The sequence below is a fragment of the Carassius gibelio genome, chromosome A11 (assembly GCF_023724105.1).
Source record: "Carassius gibelio isolate Cgi1373 ecotype wild population from Czech Republic chromosome A11, carGib1.2-hapl.c, whole genome shotgun sequence".
Lineage (NCBI taxonomy): Eukaryota > Metazoa > Chordata > Actinopteri > Cypriniformes > Cyprinidae > Carassius > Carassius gibelio.
In genome coordinates this window covers 1,876,260-1,900,276 of record NC_068381.1, presented here as the reverse complement: position 1 = coordinate 1,900,276, position 24,017 = coordinate 1,876,260, and the positions used below count along the sequence as shown (strand labels likewise).

Sequence of the window (24,017 nt, the reverse complement as noted above, 5' to 3'; positions counted from 1 at the left end):
CCTTTTGAGTGCTGGAGGAACTTAATCATTTATTTTAAGTGCCTCGAAGCTCTTTTTCTCATCATATTGTTCCTGGAGGAACCATTCTAGTCTTTGCAGTTCATGTAAGAACTCTTTGGATGTTTGAAGCACTTTGTTTCCAGTTCTGAGCTTCTGGAGTCACTCCTTCATTACACGAGAACTCAAAGAGCTCCAGAGGTTCCTGGAGGAACTCAAATTATTAAAAAGGGTTATTGTAAAAGTTATTATTTTTTCTCCAGATTGTGCTTTTATCTGCCTTTGTTGGATATTACATATATTTTGTTGTATAACTTAAATACGCAATAACTAAAAATAGTTTTAATGAAATGTTAAATCATTTAAAGGTGAATATTTTACCCTGAAACTTTAAATCAGACATGAAAAATATTATTGAACTAAATATGGCTCAACAAATTAATTTGATTAAAAATACGCTAATTATAACAATCAGTACAAGAGTAATATTTAGATTTATTTCCATAATCAAATAAGTTTAAATTATCCAGAAATAATTGTTCAGCTGTCATCAGGAAGCAGAAAATGCATGACTGTTTTTCTTTTCTGAACTATTTGTTGTTGTTTAATTTTTTTAATAGTTACACATTCATGTTACATGTAACTGAGGTTATCTAGTAAGATATTAGCCTAATTTTTTGAGTAATTTCTCTCCTCAGAGCATCCAGTATAACTTACATGAGTTCTCTTAAAATCTCGAAGGCTTCACAGAGAAACACGATGTAAGTATTTATTTATTTGACATTGAAATAACTGAAATGTTTTTCTGTTCTTTTTTTCTTTTATTATCTTCTGAGAAATCCTAGCTTTGCCGAACCTGTTACATGATGATCCTGCTGTGCTGGACTTTATATGATAAATGAGGTAAGTCTGAGTTTGTGCACGTGTGTATACATATATATAGTGTACACACACACACACACACACACACATTACATACACTGTGTGTTACTGTAATAGACATTGTGCATTTAATTACTCCACAACCATTAATTTATGGGGAGTTGTGAGCTAATGGTTAGAGAGTCGGACTCCCAATCGAAAGGTTGTGAGTTCGAGTCCCGGGCTGGCAGGAATTGTGGGTGGGGGGAGTGTATGTACGTTTCTCTCTTCACCTTCAATACCATGACTTTTTTTTTTTTTTGAGTTTAGCATGTTTTATACAATATTTAGTTTAGTATGAAAATGCTGTCAAACTAAAAACTCTGTAACATTTCTTTTTTTTTTTTTGAGCTCAACAATGAACTGCCAAGTTTCTTCCTTAAAATGAGGCCACTTATTTCTGTTAAAATTTGTAATGAAAGCTTTTTTGAATTTTGATTTTTTTTTAAATAACCCAAAAAACCACGACCAGTGATTATTTTAACACGACTTAATAAAAAAACAAGCCCACAGTTGCGTAAAATACGTGGTAAACATTTGTTGTTTTGTATAATTTTAATGAAGTGATAAACATCTGGAGAAAATCTGTTGTACGTTTTATTGGCATATTAAAAATAATTCTAACATTAGCAAAGGATATGTCCTAATTATTTTCAGATTTACATGTGGTAAACAAAAGCTATAGAATAAAATTGAACGGTTGCTGCCCCAAATAAAATTTGATTTAATAAATGTAAACAATTTAAATTGTTCGGGCGCCAGACGAGCAAAACTTGTCAAGAAAAAAAATATATATATATTAGGGGTGTAACGGTTCACAAAATTCACGGTTCGGTTCGATACGATTCACTGGTGTCACGGTATGGTTCGGTACGTTTTAGATACAGCAAAAAGAAAAAATTGGCAGATGAATTTCCTTGATTTTTAAAAAATGTTTTATTTATTAAAACTAACAAAGTATGTTTTTTTTTTTATACATTAAACAATGATGGAGCTATTCTTTATCCATCTTCTATGGTGTTTTCTTAGCAGCATACTGTATAAAACAAAAACAGCTCCTTATAAAAAAAATTAAAATGTTATATTGTTGTAGTAGTTATGAACAAATACAAAGATGTAACTTTTTATATGGAACTCTATAACTCTTTATATTGAGTGTGTTTTTACTCAATTGGGTCTCTATAGGGCTTATGTTTTTTGGAACAAAGCAGGAATTACGGTCTGGCTGAAATGGGCTTGTGTAGGAATATTGTAACGTGGCTCAATTACATTAAGCATCTTCTTAAAACCTGCGTTTTCCACTATAGGCGCTCGCTCACTCAGTACACGCTGAAGGCTCGTTGCAAAATGGCTAAAGGGTCTTTTCACCCTGGGCTCAGCGTTACCCTTCAGATACAATGCGATTTGCGCTGCACCATGCCAAGAGCAAAGTAGGTGGAGTTTTCAAAACTGCCCGTGCATACGTTCTATTTATAACAGTTCTTCTATCTAATAACGTGCAGGCCTGTTAATTGTATCGTACTGCTCAGGAAATTCCGACACAGTATAGTACTAGTCCATTTTGATTTCCGTGCTTGTTTGGATGCCCCGATCGATTGGTAAAGTGCACCTAAACACCAGACCTGTTGGTTATTGGAGGATCTTCTATTTCTGGTCTGTTAAACGCATTGGCCACCTATGGGATTATTTTCCCGCCAAATGTATTGCAGTCACAGATCGAAAAATAATAAGCATAAATAAAATATTTAAAAACACGTGTAAAATAATAATGCACAAAAGCGAAAAGCAAATGCAATTTTTTTTAAATAACAAAAAGCACAGTCATGGATCGAAAAATAATAAGCGTAAATCAAAAATGTAAACGCATTTTAAATTATATTGCACAAAACTGAAACATGAATTCAACATTTTCCAAATCTCAAACAAAATCAAGTTTCCTGCTCATATGTTATTTTTTTGTGTGCTTGTGTTTTTTTCCCCTTTGCTTTTGTTTCCACGTTCTGCGCTTGCTTTTCTAAAAGTTGCAGTTTGAGTTTCATGTAAATCAGGGGAGGCTTCAAAGTCACCATTGGCCACAAGTTCTAGATTGACAGCTGCGCATCTAGCCAATCAGTTCAAGGGGTCGTTGACGTCACTCCAATGCGACTTGTGGCTGCTGTGTGTGTGTGAAGTAGAGGGTGATGATGACACAGGAGTGGATTTTGTTATTTTATTGAACTGAAAGCAGTCTTAAACAATGCACATTGTGCATTTCACACACGTTTTCTATTTTATTATTTTTCATTTGAGCATAGACATTGCTCTCTGAGAGTGGCACTCTCTATAGATTTGTTTTTCATAGATGGAGTTTCTCGCTCAAGTTCACATTTTAAGAGCAAGTGAGAGCACTGGTGACTCCATCTGGCCTGCTGTTCAGTGGCCACACAAACTTCAATAGCGCACATTTCTGTAGGTCAACATTAGATTGAATGGCCATATAAAGTTATTACTACATACATCTTTTCGATGAAAAGCTATATTTGAGGACTATGAATGATAGGTGGGCTTTTGGATGTACTGCCCGATGTAGGCAATTCTATTACCACATAGACCAGTCGTTACCGATCTCTCCTTTATCAGCCACACCAGAGCAAACAGGAGGACAGCATAAAGACACAGAGCGAGTACAATTGAGTTCAAAATTAAAATATAAGCCTATAGTTTATACTTTATTTATTTAAAAGGTAGGCTATATTTGTGTAGAAAGTTGGGGATCAAAGTGTTATTACGATTCCAGGTCCCACCAACATTTTTTCCCGTCCTGTCCCAATCCCGTGATAGTGATTTTGTTTACAATCAATGTCAGTCTCTAGTGTGAAGATGGATAACCAGCGTCAGCAGGCAAATCCCAGACAATCTCAGGTATTTGGTCTTAAATATTTTGTTAGTGGGTGACAGAAACATTCCCTTCGTGTGATATATAATGCGCATCTGGTCTGTAAAGCCGGTTGTGTAATCAGCGGTAAATCTCAATCACCTGCGCGCTTTCACAAGGAGCAGCATTAGCGTTCGACTTGAAGCAGCTGCACAGAATGGTCACTGCATGGTTGCCAACTCTCACGAATCTGACTTCAATCTCACGCTGAAGTCCAAGCATGAGTGTCACGCCAGATACATGAGAGTTGGCAACCCTGAACACTGTATTACATCAAAGTACCGCGCGAGCAATCCGAATGCATTGGATCCGTGTGCTCTCTTATCGCTCGCGTGGTAGCTACTTTATGTCATACAGTGATCATTCTGAGCAGCTGCTTCAGGTCGAACGTTATGCTCCTTGTGAAAGCGCGCAGGTGATGGAGATTTACCGCTGATTACACAACCGGCTTTACTGACAAGATAAATTAAATATTGCGTGTGATTTATCATGCAGCCCAACTGCCTAAAATATAAAGTATTGGTAAATAAACCAAACTAACAAGACACGTGTTAACAGGATATCGGCCTACTCGGACTACATAGTGCTTGCAGAAAATATACACAAAGGGAATGTTTCTGTCACCCACTAACAAAATATTTATGGCTAATCACCTGAGATCATCTGGGATTTGTCTGCTGACGCTGGTTATCCATCTTCACACACCTGCCACAGCAGCCACGAGTCGCATTGGAGTGACGTCAACTCCCTGGCTAGACTGATTGAGAACTGATTGGCTAGAGGCGCAGCTGTCAATCTAGAACTTGCGGCCAATGGTGACGCTGAAGCCTCCCCTGATTTACATGAAACTCAAACTGCAACTTTTAGAAATGCAAGCGTAGAACGTGGAAACAAGAGCAAAGGGGAAAAAACCACAAACACACAAAAAAATAACATATGAGCAGGAAACCTGATTTTGTTTGCAATTTGGAAAATTTTGAATTCATGTTTCAGTTTTGTGTAATCCATGACTGCCCTGTTTGTTATTTTAAAAAATTGCATTTGTTTTTTCGGTTTTGTGCATCATTATTTTACACGTGTTTTTAAATATTTTATTTATGCTTATTATTTTTCGTTCTGTGACTGCAATACATTTGGCGGGATTCTAATCCCATAGCCACCGCGTTCCGTGCATGAACTGCTCGCTCACTCAGCGCGTACTGAGTGAGCGAGCGCCTGACTGAGTAGCCTAACATAAACATATAAGTTGGTGTTTTTTTTTTTCTTCTTCGGGGGTGTCAGGGGTGTTGCCTGTTAAGTCGTTTGGGTTGGGCTACCTTGTTGAACGCATATTATATTTCACAAATTTTTTTTTCCAAATATAATTAATTAGTCCAATGAACCGTTCGGTTCATAATGCGTACCGCGGTTCAATACGAATACGCGTATCGTTACACCCCTAATATATATATATATATATATATATATATATATATATATATATATATATATATATATACAGGCGTAATTCATTTCAGTTTCCCTGTTCAGTCTCATGTCTCAGTTCTACAGACATTATTTAGTGTTTTTGGCAATTTCAGAATCAGAAGAGTCAGAAAGAGCTTTATTGCCAAGTATGCTTATGCATACAAGGAATTTGTTTAAGTGACATAAGCTTCCAGTACACAGAGACAACAACACACAGACAAAAAAAAAGAGAGAGAGATTTACAAATTGGCAAATAAATAAGTGTATAAACAATTGTGCTATAAATGATAATGGAATAGGATTGAGTGAGATGCAGTAATGTTCTAGGATGACGGGTTAACAAATAAATATAAGGATATTGCAAGTTTATAAGCATAAGTAGGGAACATTTAACGGTTCATGAGGTAGATTGCCTGGGGGAAGAAACTGTTTTTGTGCCCTGCTGTTCTGGTGTTTGTGGCTCTGAGGCGCCGGCCAGATGGCAAAAGTTCAAAGATGGGGTGACTTGGATGTGAGGGATCCAGAGTGATTTTCTGAGCCCTTTTCCTCACTCTGGATGTATACAGTTCTTGAAGGGTGGGCAGGGGAGCACCAATAATCCTTTCAGCAGTCCGAACAGTTCTCTGTAGTCTTCTGATGTCTGATTTTGTTGCTGAACCAAACCAGACAGTTATTGAAGTACAGAGGACAGACTCAATGACGGCTGAGAAGAACTGTTTCAGCAGCTCCTGTGGCAAGTTAAACTTCCTCAGCTGGCGAAGGAAATACAACCTTTGCTGGGCCTTTTTAACAATGGAGTCAATGTGATTGTCCCACTTCAGGTCCTGAGAGATGGTGGTTCCCAGGAATCTGAATGACTCCACTGTGGTCACAGTGCTGTTCATGATGGTGAGTGGGGAAAGTGCAGGGGGGTTTCTCCTAAAGTCCACGATCATCTCCACTGTTTTGAGCATGTTCAGCTCCAGGTTGTTAAGACTGCACCAGACAGACAGCTGCTCGACCTCTTGTCTGTAAGCAGACTCATCACCATCCTGGATGAGGCCGATGAGTGTGGTGTCGTCTGCAAACTTCAGGAGCTTGACAGAGGGGTCTTTAGAGGTGCAGTCGTTGGTGTACAGGGAGAAGAGCAGAGGGGAGAGAACACATCCCTGAGGGGCACCAGTGTTGGTGGAGCAGCTGTTTAATGTGAATTTCCCCAGTCTCACTGACTGTCAGAAAGCTGGTGATCCACTGACAGATAGAGCTAGGAACAGAGAGCTGGGTCAGTTTGGTCTGAAGGGCTGTTGGGATGATGGTGTTGAATGCCGAACTAAAGTCCACAAATAGGATCCCTGTTTTGTCCAGATGTTGCAGGATAAAGTCCCATGTTGATTGCATCATCCACGGACCTGTTTGCTCGGTAAGCAAACTGCAGGGGGTCCAGTGATGTCCTTCAGATAAGCCAGAACCAGTTTTTAAAACGACTTCATGACGACAGACGTTAGAGCCACAGGTCTGTAGTCGTTAAGTTCTGCTATCTTGGGGTTTCTTTGGGATGGGGATGATGGTGGAGCGTTTGAAGCAGGAAGGCACTTCACACAACTCCAGGGATCTGTTGAAGATCTGTGAAAAGATGGGGGCAGCTGGTCAGCACAGATTTTCAGACAGGCTGGTGTAACACCATCTGGGCCTGGTGCTTTTCTTCTTTTGTTCTTCTTGAAGACCTGGCGCACATCATCTTCACAGATGTGTGGAGGGTGGGATTGCAGGATGTGTTAATGGTTGTGTAGGGAGATGGTCAGAATGGGTGTTGGGGGTTTCAAATCTGCAATAAAACTCATTCAGGTGGTTAGCAAGTCGTTGATTAGCCTCAGTGCAAGGGGATGGTGTCTTGTAGTTCGTGATGGCTCTTAGACCTCTCCACACTGAAGTTGAGTCGTTGGAAGTAAACTGGACTTCCAACTTTTTAGCGTAGGTCTTTTTAGCAGCTCTGATCTCTTTGTTCAGTGTGTTCCTGGCCTGATTGTACAAGACCCTGTCCCCATTTCTGTAGGCATCCTCTTTGGCCTGACGAATATATCTGAGTTTTACTCTAAACCATGGCTTATCATTGTTGAATGTTAAATAAGTCCTGGTAGGAATGCATATATCCTCACAGAAACTAATATAGGATGTTACGGTCTCTGTGAGTTCGTCCAGATCGGTGGTAGCAGCTTCAAAAACACTCCAATCAGTGAGGTCAAAACAAGATTGTAAATCCTGCTCTGTTTCGCTGGTCCATCTCTTCACAGTCTTTACTACAGGTTTAGCAGATTTAAGTTTTTGCTTGTAGGACGGTATAAGATGAACCAGACAGTGATCAGAACATCCCAAAGCTGCTTATGGAGTGATATGCATCCTTTATTGTGGTGTAACAGTGATCCAATATATTACTGTCTCTGGTGGGACATGTAACATCCTGTCTGTATTTTGGCAGTTCACGGGAGAGATTGGCTTTGTTAAAGTCCCCAAGAATGATTAAAGCAGAGTCCGAGTGTTGTTGTTCTGTGTCTGTGATCTGATCAGCGAGTTTCTGTAAAGCTGAGCTCACATGCGCTTGCGGAGGGATGTAAACACTGACCAGAATGAACGAATGAAACTCCTGCGGAGAATAGAACGGCTTGCAGTTGACAAACTGCATTTCTAGATCAGGACAGCACATTTTCTTTAACACAGTTACATCTGTACACCACCGTTCATTGATGTAAAAGCATGTCCCTGCATATATATATACAGGCGTAATTCATTTCAGTTTCCCTGTTCAGTCTCATGTCTCAGTTCTACAGACATTATTTAGTGTTTTTGGCAATTTCAGAATCAGAAGAGTCAGAAAGAGCTTTATTGCCAAGTATGCTTATGCATACAAGGAATTTGTTTAAGTGACATAAGCTTCCAGTACACAGAGACAACAACACACAGACAAAAAAAAAAGAGAGAGAGATTTACAAATTGGCAAATAAATAAGTGTATAAACAATTGTGCTATAAATGATAATGGAATAGGATTGAGTGAGATGCAGTAATGTTCTAGGATGACGGGTTAACAAATAAATATGAGGATATTGCAAGTTTATAAGCATAAGTAGGGAACATTTAACGGTTCATGAGGTAGATTGCCTGGGGGAAGAAACTGTTTTTGTGCCCTGCTGTTCTGGTGTTTGTGGCTCTGAGGCGCCGGCCAGATGGCAAAAGTTCAAAGATGGGGTGACTTGGATGTGAGGGATCCAGAGTGATTTTCTGAGCCCTTTTCCTCACTCTGGATGTATACAGTTCTTGAAGGGTGGGCAGGGGAGCACCAATAATCCTTTCAGCAGTCCGAACAGTTCTCTGTAGTCTTCTGATGTCTGATTTTGTTGCTGAACCAAACCAGACAGTTATTGAAGTACAGAGGACAGACTCAATGACGGCTGAGAAGAACTGTTTCAGCAGCTCCTGTGGCAAGTTAAACTTCCTCAGCTGGCGAAGGAAATACAACCTTTGCTGGGCCTTTTTAACAATGGAGTCAATGTGATTGTCCCACTTCAGGTCCTGAGAGATGGTGGTTCCCAGGAATCTGAATGACTCCACTGTGGTCACAGTGCTGTTCATGATGGTGAGTGGGGAAAGTGCAGGGGGGTTTCTCCTAAAGTCCACGATCATCTCCACTGTTTTGAGCATGTTCAGCTCCAGGTTGTTAAGACTGCACCAGACAGACAGCTGCTCGACCTCTTGTCTGTAAGCAGACTCATCACCATCCTGGATGAGGCCGATGAGTGTGGTGTCGTCTGCAAACTTCAGGAGCTTGACAGAGGGGTCTTTAGAGGTGCAGTCGTTGGTGTACAGGGAGAAGAGCAGAGGGGAGAGAACACATCCCTGAGGGGCACCAGTGTTGGTGGAGCAGCTGTTTAATGTGAATTTCCCCAGTCTCACTGACTGTCAGAAAGCTGGTGATCCACTGACAGATAGAGCTAGGAACAGAGAGCTGGGTCAGTTTGGTCTGAAGGGCTGTTGGGATGATGGTGTTGAATGCCGAACTAAAGTCCACAAATAGGATCCCTGTTTTGTCCAGATGTTGCAGGATAAAGTCCCATGTTGATTGCATCATCCACGGACCTGTTTGCTCGGTAAGCAAACTGCAGGGGGTCCAGTGATGTCCTTCAGATAAGCCAGAACCAGTTTTTAAAACGACTTCATGACGACAGACGTTAGAGCCACAGGTCTGTAGTCGTTAAGTTCTGCTATCTTGGGGTTTCTTTGGGATGGGGATGATGGTGGAGCGTTTGAAGCAGGAAGGCACTTCACACAACTCCAGGGATCTGTTGAAGATCTGTGAAAAGATGGGGGCAGCTGGTCAGCACAGATTTTCAGACAGGCTGGTGTAACACCATCTGGGCCTGGTGCTTTTCTTCTTTTGTTCTTCTTGAAGACCTGGCGCACATCATCTTCACAGATGTGTGGAGGGTGGGATTGCAGGATGTGTTAATGGTTGTGTAGGGAGATGGTCAGAATGGGTGTTGGGGGTTTCAAATCTGCAATAAAACTCATTCAGGTTGTTAGCAAGTCGTTGATTAGCCTCAGTGCAAGGGGATGGTGTCTTGTAGTTCGTGATGGCTCTTAGACCTCTCCACACTGAAGTTGAGTCGTTGGAAGTAAACTGGACTTCCAACTTTTTAGCGTAGGTCTTTTTAGCAGCTCTGATCTCTTTGTTCAGTGTGTTCCTGGCCTGATTGTACAAGACCCTGTCCCCATTTCTGTAGGCATCCTCTTTGGCCTGACGAAGATATCTGAGTTTTTAATCTAAACCATGGCTTATCATTGTTGAATGTTAAATAAGTCCTGGTAGGAATGCATATATCCTCACAGAAACTAATATAGGATGTTACGGTCTCTGTGAGTTCGTCCAGATCGGTGGTAGCAGCTTCAAAAACACTCCAATCAGTGAGGTCAAAACAAGATTGTAAATCCTGCTCTGTTTCGCTGGTCCATCTCTTCACAGTCTTTACTACAGGTTTAGCAGATTTAAGTTTTTGCTTGTAGGACGGTATAAGATGAACCAGACAGTGATCAGAACATCCCAAAGCTGCTTATGGAGTGATATGCATCCTTTATTGTGGTGTAACAGTGATCCAATATATTACTGTCTCTGGTGGGACATGTAACATCCTGTCTGTATTTTGGCAGTTCACGGGAGAGATTGGCTTTGTTAAAGTCCCCAAGAATGATTAAAGCAGAGTCCGAGTGTTGTTGTTCTGTGTCTGTGATCTGATCAGCGAGTTTCTGTAAAGCTGAGCTCACATGCGCTTGCGGAGGGATGTAAACACTGACCAGAATGAACGAATGAAACTCCTGCGGAGAATAGAACGGCTTGCAGTTGACAAACTGCATTTCTAGATCAGGACAGCACATTTTCTTTAACACAGTTACATCTGTACACCACCGTTCATTGATGTAAAAGCATGTCCCGCCGCCGCGTGATTTCCCAGTCAATTCTGATTCGCGATCCGCTCTGAACAGCTGAAAGCCCGGCAGATGGAGCGCGCTGTCCGGTATGGCCAGGTTTCAGCCGGGTTTCCGTGAAACACAGAGCAGCAGAGTGAGAGAAATCCTTATTTGTCCGAGAGAGCAGAAGGAGTTCGTCTGTTTTGTTGGGTAGAGAGCGGAGATTTGCCAGATAGATGCTAGGCAACTGCGTTCGAAATCCGCGCTTCCTGAGTCTGACGAGCACTCCTGCTCGCTTCCCCCGTCTGCGCGTCCTGAAGCGCTTGATCAGCGCCACCGCTTCTCCGATAACAACGTTCAGTAAAACGTCTGAATAATTTAAATCCGGTAAAAGATCTTGTGGTGTGTTCTGCCGAATGTTCAGCAGTTCATCCCTGGTGAAACTGATCGTGTTTGTTAAACAAAAAACAGGAAAAGCGAACAAAAACAGCACAAACACTGGAGAGCCAAGCACTGAAGCAGCCATGTGCGGCGCCATCGAGTACTGCAGAGTAGTTCACTTTGTCAGGGAGAAAAATGTCAGAAATATTTATGAAAAGTTTACTGAACAAGCATATTTACATTAAAATCATTTAGATTTAAAAAAACTGAAAAACAAATGACAAAAAAATAGCAGCACATAATGTTTACAGATTTTTTATAATAGCATTCATTATTTTAATCTTGCATTGGATAATTGAGTAAATTCATTTATTATAACTGACAGGTGTGATGATCAGTGGACTTGAGTTTTTACCTCCATGATTAATGTCTGGGCTAAAAAATGGATAGAGTTTTTCAGTGAAAGACTGAGCAGTGAAAGAGTAGATATGAGAGCTGGACTCCACATCATAAAAGGAGACCAGACCCTCCTCATAATCCACAAACACACCGACCCGCTGCGGCTTCACTCTCAGAGACAGAGAGACAGAAGGATCATCACAGGCTTCATATTCATCTCCATTCCTCAGCCACACAGTCCAGTATCCATCACTGGGTCTCACTGTGATCTCTCCCTTCCTGTTAATGGATTCTCTGGCCACTCCTAAATCCCAATCAGTCTTTCCCTTCACCTGCACCTCGAAATAAAATCTCCCTGAGGAGAATCCCTCCTGTCCCAAGACATTTACACATGTATCAAATCTCTCTGGTTTGTCTGGGAGTTTCTGCTCAATGTCTCCATCTCTCACTTGTTTTCCATCATCAGACAGAATGAGATCAGGATGAGCTGTATCAGGATCCAGAGTCACATCCACTGAGAAAACAGAGAATACAGATATTCTGTGATGCTGATGTTTTTAGTTAACCCCGTGTTTAATCAGATTGTAGTGCAGTAATGAAGCAGTGAGTGTATGAATGTAAACTAGTGTAGTGCAGACAGCACACTGTACCTGCATACTGCTGCATCCACTTCAGCTCTGTAGAGACTAATGACAAGAAAACAATCCGATCTTAAGCTTATATTTAAAGAACAGAGTACACTATCATGTTTCTATCTGATCAGTGTGTATTGATGTACCAGTTAGTGTGAGTTTCTCATCTATAGTGTCCTTCAGTTGAGTCAGAGCTCTCCTCAGAGTCTCCAGACTCTCACGAGTCTTCATACTGATCTCAGGCCAGTTCCTGTTGTTTCTAGAGCTACACAGGGATGAGTGAATCTACAGCAGGAGAGAGGAGAAATCCTTCAGCATGTCATATCCTGCATTATGATTGATCAGAGAGATCATGTTGACTGACCTGTAGGAAGTGAAGGTGATCTTCAGTGTGTGAGAGCTGCTCCAGCTCAGTGTTTCTCATCTTTAGCTCAGTGATCTCCTGCTCCAGCTCTTCAATCAGCTCTTGCTCCTGTTTCTCTGCTGCTTTCTGCTGCTCCTCCATCATCTCCAGCAGTTCAGTCTGATGTCTCTCAATGGAGCGGATGAGATCAGTGAAGAGCTCCACACGGACTGCTTTCTCCTTCTCTGTGTTTCTCTGCTCAACCAGGACAGGCAACAAATTATTAGCAGTGTTTGCTAACAGAAGAATCTGTGTAACTATTGCTCATACATTTTTGTACACACACAAAGGCTATATGTGTTTTCAGAATCCCTCAAATGAAGTCTTAAACTTCACTCTGCACCCTGGACGAGAGCAGAACAAGCCCTGGACATTTTAGTTCTTGTTTTATTGGCTGTTGCTGTATATTTTAGTGTGATAGTAATCTGTCATTTGTTTGACTGTTTATTTTGTTACTGTTATGTCTTCCAGATCTCGCCCCTATCTTTCATCAACATTGAAGTTTTTTGCAACAATAAATATTTACACTTATTTAATTCTATTATTTTAAACTCACTTTTCTGACTTCTGCTGAGTGTTTGATGTATTGAATCTTCTTGATTCTGTTCTGGATCATCAGCTGCACGTCTTTCTGTGTCTTCATCAGTTCAGCCTATAGAGAGAACAACACAGACACATTTATCATAACACAGATTAAACTCACAATATGTTTTCATGATGATGTTTTATAAAAAAAATATGAAATAAAATCTGATTCCTCATGAATAGAAACCAAGATGGTGGCGCGTCCTCAAGCAGTGGGATTCTCTCTGTCCCGACAGAACGGTGTTTTTGTGTTTTATGTCTTGTGAGTCGCAGTGTTTTTGTACATCGTCATTGCGTCTACCTGTCTGTAAGCGCGCATACAGTCGCGAGTTTCTGCTCGATGTCAGCAGAGCCGCATTTTTACAGTTAAACTCCACGCACGCGAAACAGCTGCGGATTTCCGGTCCTTTACGGAGGCCTTCGCCATCACCGACCCCGACGCGGAGGTATCTGGACTACGCTAACGGCTAACCCACAAAAGCCATCTATCCCCACCAATGTACTGGCTAACGTACGCTCGTTGGACAATAAACTGGACTACATTCGATTACAACGCTCAACTCAGAGGACTGTAAGAGACTGTTGCGTTTTTGTGTTCACGGAAACATGGCTCAGCAACAGCGTTCCAGACGGCGCTATTCAGCTCGACCAGCTGACGTGCTATCGAGCGGACAGAGCTCTCATCTCGGCGGCAGGCTTTGTGTTTACATCAATGAGGCATTAACTTTCCAACACGAGGTAATAACATTGTGGACTTTGTTTACACCACACAGAGAGGAGCTTACAAAGCCCTTCCCCCCTCCCCCATCTCGGATCCTCAGACCACATCACTGTCATGCTAATGCCTGCATACAGACCGCTCATTAAAGTCGCCAAACCAGTTCAAAAACTGATTCAAGTGTGGCCAGAAGGATCATCACAGGTTCTTCAAGACTGCTCAAACACAACTGACTGGGACATGTTTAAGCAGGCTGCCACATGAAATAACACCACTGACCTCCAGGAGTACTCAGAGACTGTCACTGCTTACATCAAAAAGTGTATTGATGATGTAACAGTCACAAAAACCATCACTGTCCGGGCCAATCAGAAGCCGTGGATGACAGGGGAGGTCCACAGACTTCTGAAGACACAGAACGCTGCCTTCAGAGCTGGAGATGAGGTGCGCCTGAGAACAGCCAGGGCCAACCTGTCCCGCGGCATCAGAGAGGCTAAGAGACAGCACTCCAGGAGGATAGCCCATCAATTCAGCGACAGCAGAGACACTAGGAACCTGTGGCAGGGGATACAGACTATTACAGACTACAAACCACCACCACAGACCTGTGACAACAACATCTCTCTGCTAAATGAGCTGAACACCTTCTTCGCTCGCTTTGAGCAACAAAACAGCACCACTGCACAGAAGACTCCACCTCCTCCCGGCGACCAGGTGATGACGCTGACCTCAGACAGCGTGAGGAGATCCTTCAGCAGGATCAACGCACGCAAAGCTCCCGGTCCTGACAACATCCCTGGGCGTGTACTGAGAGACTGTGCAGCAGACTCACTGATGTCTTCACAGACATTTTCAACATCTCAAGTCAGGCTGTTGTTCCCACATGCTTCAAAACTACAACCATCATTCCAGTTCCGAAGAAGCCATCTCCATCCTGCTTCAATGACTACCCTCCTGTTGCACTTAACCCCATCCTCATGAAGTGCTTTGAATGGCTAGTCATGCACCACATCAAGTCTGCCCTCCCCCCCTCCCTGGACCCCTTCCAGTTGGATATCGGTCCAACCGCTCGACCGATGATGCCATCTCCACTACCCTCCACTCAGCACTCACACATCTGGACAAAAAGGACTCATATGTCAGAATGCTGTTCATTGACTTCAACACAATCATCCCTCAACAGCTTATTTACAAACAGATCCAACTGGGGCTCAACACTTCGCTGTGCAACTGGCTGTTGGACTTTCTGACTGGAAGACCTCAGGCAGTACGGGTCAGCAGCAACACATCCAGCACCATCACACTGAACACTGGGGCCCCCCAAGGATGTGTGCTGAGCCCCCTCCTCTTCACTCTGCTGACCCATGACTGCACAACATCACACAACTCCAACCTCTTTATTAAGTTTGCGGATGACACAACTGTGGTGGGTCTCATTAGCAACAAAGATGAGACAAACTACAGGAGCGAGGTGAGCTGCCTGGCCGGGTGGTGCAGTGACAACAATCTCTCTCTGAACATGGAGAAGATGACCGGGTGGTGCAGTGACAACAATCTCTCTCTGAACATGGAGAAGATGAAGGAGATTGTTGTTGACTTCAGGAGAGCACACACTCAGCATGTTCCTCTGACCATCAATGGTGCGACTGAGGAGAGAGTGAGCAGCACCAAGTTCCTGGGTGTGCACATCACAGAGGACCTCTCCTGGACTGAAAACACAGCAGCACTGGCCAAGAAATCACAACAGCGTCTCTACTTCCTCCGCAAACTGAGAAGAGCCAGAGCCCCGCCCCCCATCATGTACATCTTCTACAGTGAAGTGACATTCAGCCAAGCATGGTGACCCATACTCAGAATTTGTGCTCTGCATTTAACCCATCCGAAATGCACACACACAGAGCAGTGAACACACACACACACACTGTGAGCACACACCCGGAGCAGTGGGCAGCCATTTATGCTGCGGCGCCCGGGGAGCAGTTGGGGGTTCGATGCCTTGCTCAAGGGCACCTAAGTCGTGGTATTGAAGGTGGAGAGAGAACTGCTCATGCACTACCCCCACCCACAATTCCGTCCGGCCTGAGACTAGAACTCACAATCCTTCGATTGGGAGTCCAACCCTCTAACCATTAGGCCACGACTTCCCCACTACAGAGGCACCATCGAGAGCATCCTGTCGAGCTGCATCACTGTGTGGTTTGGCACCTGCAATGCGTCCTGCCGAAAGACTCTGCAACGCATAGTGAGAGCAGCTGAGAAGATCATTGGTGTCTCTCTCCCCTCCCTCCAGCACATTTAAGGAACCCTTCTCACTATCAAAGCCCTCTGCATCACAGGTGATCCCACCCACCCATCTCACAGCGCCTTCAGCCTGCTGCCATCAGGGAGGAGACTGCATAGTCTCCAGGCCAGGACCAGCAGACTGAAGGACAGCTTCATCCACCAGGCTGTCAGGAAGCTGAACTCGCTCCCGAACTTTCCCCCCCTCCCCTCTTCTGCCCCAGGCACCACTGAACTATGAACCCCCCCCCCCCCCCCACACACACACACACACACACTAATATACGATGAAATGCACCAGTCACTTTGTGCAGCATTGGTCTGCTCACTACCTTATTCTCCATGGAACTGACATCATTCCACTAACTCATCAGTCAGTTAAATAAAATAACTGCTCTTGAGCCCTTTGTCACTTTAGTCAGACTTAATAAGCTTTTGTTTTTGCACTAAAAAACCTTTTATCTGCAGTGTTGTTCACTTAATTGATTTGCACTCTATCTGCCTTTTGCCTTGCGCTGCTTTATTTAACTTTATTTTTAATTTTATTATGTCTTTTTTAACATTCCCTTATTTTATAGTTGTATCTACATTTTATATTTTGATCTAGATTTTTAGGCTTTAATGTTAATGTTATGTGTGTGCACCGGGGGTCTGAGAGTAACGCAATTTCGATTCTCTGTATGTATGTACTGTACATGTGGAAGAATTGACAATAAAGCAGACTTGAACTTGAACTTGATATCAGTCCTTTAAAAGAATAATAACGTCTACCTTCTTCTCTTGACTCTCCTCTTCTATAGGAACAGTGTTGTGGTTCTTGTGGTCTGTCTCGGTGCAGAATGAACACACACATGTCTGATCATCTCTACAGAACAGATCCAGAGGTCTCTCGTGTTTCTGACATATATAGTTCTCCAGATTACTCACAGGATCCATCAGTTTGTGTTTCTTCAAACCTGTCACTCTCAAATGAGGCTCCAGGTGAGTTTCACAGTAAGAGCTCTGACACACCAGACACGACTTCAGCGCTTTCAGCTTTCTTTCCTCACAGATGTCACACAGAACTTCAGTTGTTTCCTCAGGACTTTTCTTCTTATAGTGATCTATGAGCTCTCGGAGTGTGGTATTAATCTTGAGATCAGGTCTTTGCTTGAATGTTTCTTTACAGTATGGACAGCTGCAGGTCTGGCTGTTGTCCCAGCACTTATTCAGACAGATCTTGCAGAAGTTGTGTCCACATGGAGTCGAGACTGGATCAGTGAACACATCCAGACATACAGAGCACTGAATCTCCTCAGACAGTGAACTCATGGAGGATGACATTGCTGGAAAGAGACATTATTTAGGATTAGTGTGAACTCCTTCAATACTGTTTATGAAGAATCCCATGATGCACCTCATGAAGCTGGTTGAATGTAAAGAGTGTTTAGAGACAAAGAGTGCTGAAGAAACTCAAATATAAAGAGATCATGTACAGTCAGCTGGTTATTATTGTAAAATGAACCTAGACAAGCAAATCAGAACCTAAATGTGAAGCTCATTACATAACCACTTAAATAAATAAATATATAACTAAATAAATGTACAATAATTATTCAATAATTATTAACTGAAATTATTTGATCTGCTTTACATTTCTGAACTCTACATATTCAATATTATAAAATAAAAATCAAAGTCAAAGTGTTTTTTTTTTTCTATGTTTCGCCACGGGATTTACATCCCGTGGTAACTAGGATTTACACAAGCTCCAGTCTGGATCCAGAACACCTGAGAAGAGATGATGCTGACCCTCAGAGGACCCCAGATGATGCTAACCCTGAATCAACAAACAGAACTAACAATTATTGCTAAATGTGTGACTGCATCATATAATAACTTAATTAATAATATTGATAGTTCATCGTCTAGCTGACTACGTCTTGTATTATTATTTTAAATTTTTCTAAAATCCTGTCAAATGTGCACAAACTACTAGCTACTACTAAATATTGTAGAAACATAATTTTCTGTAAAGTTGCTTTGTAACAATTTGTTTTGTAAAAAGCGCTATACAAATAAACTTGAATTGAATTGAATTGAATTGAATTTTTCTGGGTTATTGTCTTACATGGAGGATCATGGTCTTTACTCCATCTCCTGGTTTTTATTGCGGTTAGTGAAGATTCTGCCATTGTTCTTTCCCTCTTAAAGCCTTTTAAAGAAAAATGATAGTTTAACTGGTTAAAATGTGAGAACTGATAGTGATGGAAACACAATCATTCGTTTGAAACAAAGTGAGAGACCCGTAAACTTACGGAGTAATCTGAACTATGACCTGCTGTACAAAGTACAAAGAACAAGCTTTATATTTTCCAACAAACATATGAATCTCCTTATCAAAAATTTGATTAATCTTTCCACAAAATATATGATATGATCATAAGTTATTGTGTAATGTAAAAGTGATTTTCAGCTGCAGTGAAGCAGGTTTGTGTCCAGTTTGTCTGCAGGTCATTTACTTCCTGTTTTATTTGTTTGTCTTTATGTTGCGTGACAAAATGACAGAAACACCAAACTTTGTTCGATCTAATGACATACTGTTAATATAATTTTGATATCATTTCAGTGCAGTAAACAACTAAATTATCTGAGTATTTGACACGCTTAAACCTGCTTCTGTTCAACTCATTCCAGTCTGACATAAACCCTACTAAACCAGACCACTGCCATTAGAAACCTGTTCAGGACAATCTCTCTTATATTTCTATCACTCACCTGTGAGTATCAGATGTGTTCACAAGGGTCTCTGAATGACTCAGTATTCTGTTTTTTTTTTTAAGAGTTTGATATTTTCAGGCTTCCATGTTGTTGATCAAGTTAGTTTCACTTTCTCAGGGTCTTTGAATGAACTACAGTGATGTCAGAGCTGCTCAGGGTGTATTCTATGGAAAGCCAAATGGGTCAGAATTAGCGTGCTTTTCACCACCAAATAAATATTTAAATGGCGTAACTTTGCGTCTGGATAACGTACGTGTGGATAAGCGTCCATGTGAATAAGTACATTAATAATAATTTGGATTGTCCTATTTTTCCCAAAGGAAGGCTTTAAGGTGGTAATGATCATGATAACAGTACCTTTTCAAGTTTATTTGTATAGCACTTTTTACAAAACAAATCGTTACAAAGCAACTTTACAGAAAATTATGTTTCTACAATATTTAGTAGTAGCTAGTAGTTTGTGCACATTTGACAGGATTTTAGAAAAAATAAAAATAATAATACAAGACATAGTCAGCTAGACGATGAACTATCAATATTATTAATTAAGTTATTATATGATGCAGTCACACATTTAGCAATAATTGTTAGTTCTGTTTGTTGATTCAAGGTTAGCATCATCTGAGGTCCTCTGAGGGTCAGCATCATCTCTTCTCAGGTGTTCTGGATCCAGACTGGAGCTTGTGTAAATCCCGTGGCGAAACATAGAAACAAAATAGAGACATCATTAGCATAGCTGCTGATCCAACAAAGTAAAATTAGTTTAACTCAAGCTAATGAAAAAAAATGCACCTTTAATCAGATGCAACTACACTCACAATTTAAAAGATACATTATTCAAATGCTTGGCGAAAGAGATGTGTTTTTAATCTAGATTTAAACAGAGAGAGTGTGTCTGAACCCCGAACATTATCAGGAAGGATATTCCAGAGTTTGGGAGCCAAATGTGAGAAAGCTCTACCTCCTTTAGTGGACTTTGCTATCCTAGGAACTACCAAAAGTCCAGCGTTTTGTGACCTTAGGGTGCGTGATGGGTTGTAGCGTGGTAGAAGGCTAGTTAGGTACGCAGGAGCTAAACCATTTAGGGCCTTATAGGTAAGTAATGATAATTTGTAACTGATACGGAACTTAATAGGTGGCCAGTGCAGAGACTGTAAAATTGGGGTAAAATATGATCATATTTTCTTGACAAGGTAAGGACTCTAGCTGCTGCATTTTGGACTACCTGTAGCTTGTTTAATGACGAAGCAGGACAACCAATGAATGCATGAACTAGCTTTTCTGCATCAGAAACAGATAACATGTTTCGTAGCTTGGCAATGTTTCTAAGATGGAAGAATGCAGTTTTTGTAACATTGGAAACATGATTTTCAAAAGACAAATTGCTGTCTAATGTAACACCCAGATTTCTGACTGTAGAGGAAGTAACAGTACATCCGTCTAGTTGCAGATTGTAATCTACAAGATTCTGTGTAGTGTTTTTTGGTCCAATAATTAGTATCTCTGTCTTACCCGAATTTAATTGGAGAACATTATTTTTACATTTTTAACACACTCTGTTAGCTTAGATAATTGGGAAGTTTCATCAGGTCTAGTTGAGATATATAGCTGAGTATCATCAGCATAACAGTGGAAGCTAATTCCGTATTTTCTAATAATATTACCAAGGGGCAACATGTATATTGAAATCATATGTGCTCCGATTAAAATTTGCATATATTATCTCTGTATTATTTTTTTTTAATTGTAACTGTGAATATATTTGGACACTCCATGTTAGTCACTGAATAGACTTGTCATTAACAATTTCATTTCACTATGATGTACTGATAGTATAGTTTTATATAATCCATGTGCATTGCTTATCCTAAAGATTTCCCAATTGTTTCAATTACTAAATTACTAAATGCTGTCTTAGTTTTTCTTGATTCCTAACACACAACCAGAAGCAATCTGACCAGAGTTTCCACTTCACTGAAAAGGCCACGGACTTCCACTGACCAACCTTTAAGAATGTTTGCTGCCTCCATACTGGATCCAAATTGGTAGTTATGCCTAAACATTGGTAACTGAACTGCAAGCAACTGGCTGTTGATCTCAGGATACTCACAACACACTGAATCAGTTTGTCCAGTGAGCAGAGTGTCCTCTAGTTTCTGTAAGATCAGCAGATCTTCCTGATGAAAACCACATCAAGCACCTGTTAAAACTCAACTCTGTTATACTCTGTTGCAGTTTTTGGCTTGTAGGTGCTTGCATCTGTGCTAAAACGCTTAGAAAGTCGCCTTGGTTCTGGAACTTTGATAGGCTCTAGATTTAGAGAATCCACAATAACATTTGTTTGCTCAAAAACACTTTGAAAGGCATCTTCATCTCTTTTGTCTTTCAAGACAGACTGAACACAAGAAATGGCAGCTTTCATGCCAGAGATAGTCTGTGTCTTTCTTTGGAGAGAAGCATTCAAACACTTCAATTCTCCAGTCACAGCTCCTGCCAACACAAGACCCAGTAAGATCTGGCCTTTGAGACATTGTTGGTGCAAGCCATTGGCATGTTTGACATCTCCTCTAAGGAAGTGAGCACAGAATCATAATGCTTGAGAACAGATGTTACAGCTTGGTGTCGTACTGTCCATCATGTTTGACAGAGAAGCTTTTTTTTTTTTTTCTCAGATTTCCTCACTGATTCACCCAGTCAAGAGAATTTTGCATAGTTTGCTCTCGTCTGTACTTTTATAAACTTGGGATCAGGATGTGCAAGTTAAGCAAGTGATGATTTCTGAATCTTTTCTGTCTCTGTTTTCTGTGCTCAGTTTGTCTCTAACATTAGGTACATTCTGAAACGGACGTTACAACACTGTTACACACCAAATAGCTCCCTAGTATATTGTGTACAGTAAAGAAAATTGTACATTTAGTTTGTCATATCAAAAACTGTTCCCTATCAGAAATGTTTTATTCTTACTTGCTCATCTGAAACTGCTGTTTGACTATTGTCCTCACCCTGTCCCTCACTGTGATGTACACATATTACAGTTTTAGCCAGTTTTATTGACAGAATGAACTTTTCATTAGTGTTTGTATGTCATTACCTGATCAGATGTTATCCTGTCCTTCTTTTGATTGGTTTAATCTGCTGCTACTTTCACATTGGATCTGAATCATCTCATATAACTTTACTTTACTTTACTTTACTTTATTGGTTTATAGTAATGTGGACAACCTCTTTTAATCAAAAGAGCAGCTTTAGCCTCTACGGCTAATTTCCAGCTGTAGTCCCCAGCCAGTTATTAATTGGCATACATCAATAAATACATTGCAATTAATACAAGGCTTAAGCAAGAGCTTAGACAAACAAACAAGGTGTTACAAAATTGAAACAGACAAGCAGGCACAAATTACAAAGACATAAAAGCAGGTCAAGCAATAAACTAGAGAAAATTGACACCAAAGATAATCATGCAAAGGCCACATTGAAGCACATATAAGACATAGCATTGAGACAGTCAGCAAAGATCAAGTGGCAGAAGCATGATCATGTCACATCTAGTGCGCACATCACATCTAGCATATTAATGTGTGCAGGTGTAATTGTCGGTTAGCCAATTTTTAAGGTGTGCAGTAAAAGTCGAATACATATGTATGTTTTTAATTGTAATGGGCAATGAGTTCCAGTTATGTATTGCAGTAAAAGAAAATGATAATTGACCAAATGCACTTTTTCTTAGTGGGATTACTAGGTCGCCACGTGTGGTGCTTCTGGTATTATGACTGCTGCTATTTGGATTATGAATGAATTGAAAGGAGGCGGAGCGGTATTATGTAAAATTTTAAGAATATATAAGAACAAATATAAGAACAAAACCATTAAGACATACAACTAAAACACTAAAAAACGAACAAATTATTAAACCACACAGCATACAATCGATTCTTAATATATATATATATATATATATATATATATATATATATTGAAATACATTTGAATATTTTTAATTGAGTAATCCTCATTAAATAAAACTCATAAAAAAATCACAGCATACTTTTAAAGATGTATAATAATCTGATGATCAAACATTTTTGAACATTTCTGTACCCCTCCCTGTTTTCTTACCCGTTTGTCTGAAAGAGCTGCTGTCTGTTGTCTTCTCCCTGTTCCTCACTGTGATTGAGAAAAGCAGTGTTGTGGGATGTGTCTTTAATGTGTTTAGTTTAGTACAGCTCAGTGTGTTTGTGTGAATGAGAGTGAGTGAGTGCGCGTGTCCGAGGCGCGCCCCTCGCTCCTGTCTGATCCCCGCGAAGCAGCGGGTGTGTGTGTGAGGCTGATACGGTGACCGGTGCAGGTAGTTAGCTGTGTGCAGCGTATCTCAGTGCGGCCAGCAAAATAAAGCACCTAAACTCTTCGGCAAGACGGCCTCTTTGTTTTTATATGCTACCATCGCACTAAGCAGTGTGAAGTTTAGGGAGTTAACCCCGGGAGGAGAACTTCCGGCCCTGGAGAAGACGGATCTCCCCTGTGTCTCCCAACCACGGTTAGGAAACAGAAACAGGAAAGGTTAACACTGGCGACCACGAAGGGACATTCACGTTATTAAAAGACTGGTGAGCATTGAAAATAAAAGGGCAATAAAAAGTAAAGCCGAGTAACTAATACCAGTGTAATAGCGCCGCGGCTAAGCTAATACAAAATGGCGGCCGCTCGCTATCCCTCCGATGTTTACGGACGGGAAACCAACTACTCAAACCCGTTCATGTCGCTAACCAATGTTGAGGATAACAGTCAAGGTACTGTGAAAGCTTATGAACGCAAGGCGGAGAGGAAACATGAACATTATAACCCATTCCTGTGTGATGAAAGTTGCACTAACACGCTTACTAATGGAGAAGATCTGTTCGCGCCATTCGACAGCCCCGCCCATTTTTCGCCCACAAATCCCTTTTGCAGAGGCAACAGTCAAAGCCATGGCTCCGTGAGGAGGCCAGACAGTCACATTTTCACATACCCCGCTCCAGACATGCCATTTAAGGGGCACTATGAAGTCACAAATCCTTTTGCCAATGCTCACATGGGAAGTTTTGTACAAAGCACGCCAGCTATATCCAAACCTGAAGCCAGTACACTT

The 24,017-nt window shown here is 41.2% G+C and overlaps 3 protein-coding genes and 1 long non-coding RNA gene across 7 annotated transcripts in view; 2 read left to right on the top strand and 2 right to left on the bottom strand.

The window, feature by feature from the left end:
- The window catches only part of LOC128021978 (E3 ubiquitin-protein ligase TRIM39-like), a 244,745-nt gene that overhangs the window by 121,400 nt on the left and 99,328 nt on the right, over window positions 1–24,017 (top strand). The gene's annotated exons all lie outside the window — the stretch shown is intronic.
- Window positions 1–24,017, bottom strand: part of LOC128021975 (E3 ubiquitin-protein ligase TRIM39-like) — a 74,910-nt gene that overhangs the window by 15,279 nt on the left and 35,614 nt on the right. The window contains exon 1 of one of the 2 annotated variants that reach the window (XM_052609143.1): window positions 18,890–18,929. The exons of the other annotated variant lie outside the window; for it this stretch is intronic. The gene's annotated coding sequence lies outside the window, so the exon portion shown is untranslated. Of the gene's footprint in view, window positions 1–18,889; window positions 18,930–24,017 lie in introns of those variants that run through there. 2 annotated transcript variants of the gene reach the window in all.
- LOC128022005 (uncharacterized) lies at window positions 542–12,673 on the top strand. The gene is made up of 2 exons (XR_008185840.1): window positions 542–900; window positions 12,410–12,673. It is a non-coding gene; the product is annotated as an uncharacterized LOC128022005 (long non-coding RNA).
- LOC128021993 (E3 ubiquitin-protein ligase TRIM39-like) lies at window positions 11,466–18,321 on the bottom strand. Its single transcript, XM_052609193.1, has 7 exons — window positions 18,243–18,321; window positions 16,904–17,457; window positions 13,106–13,201; window positions 12,511–12,744; window positions 12,293–12,431; window positions 12,165–12,200; window positions 11,466–12,028 (listed from the first exon to the last, which is right to left on the bottom strand). Exons 1-7 carry the CDS (start codon window positions 18,304–18,306, stop codon window positions 11,481–11,483), a joined length of 1,671 nt encoding a protein of 556 aa, XP_052465153.1. The 5' UTR covers window positions 18,307–18,321; the 3' UTR covers window positions 11,466–11,480.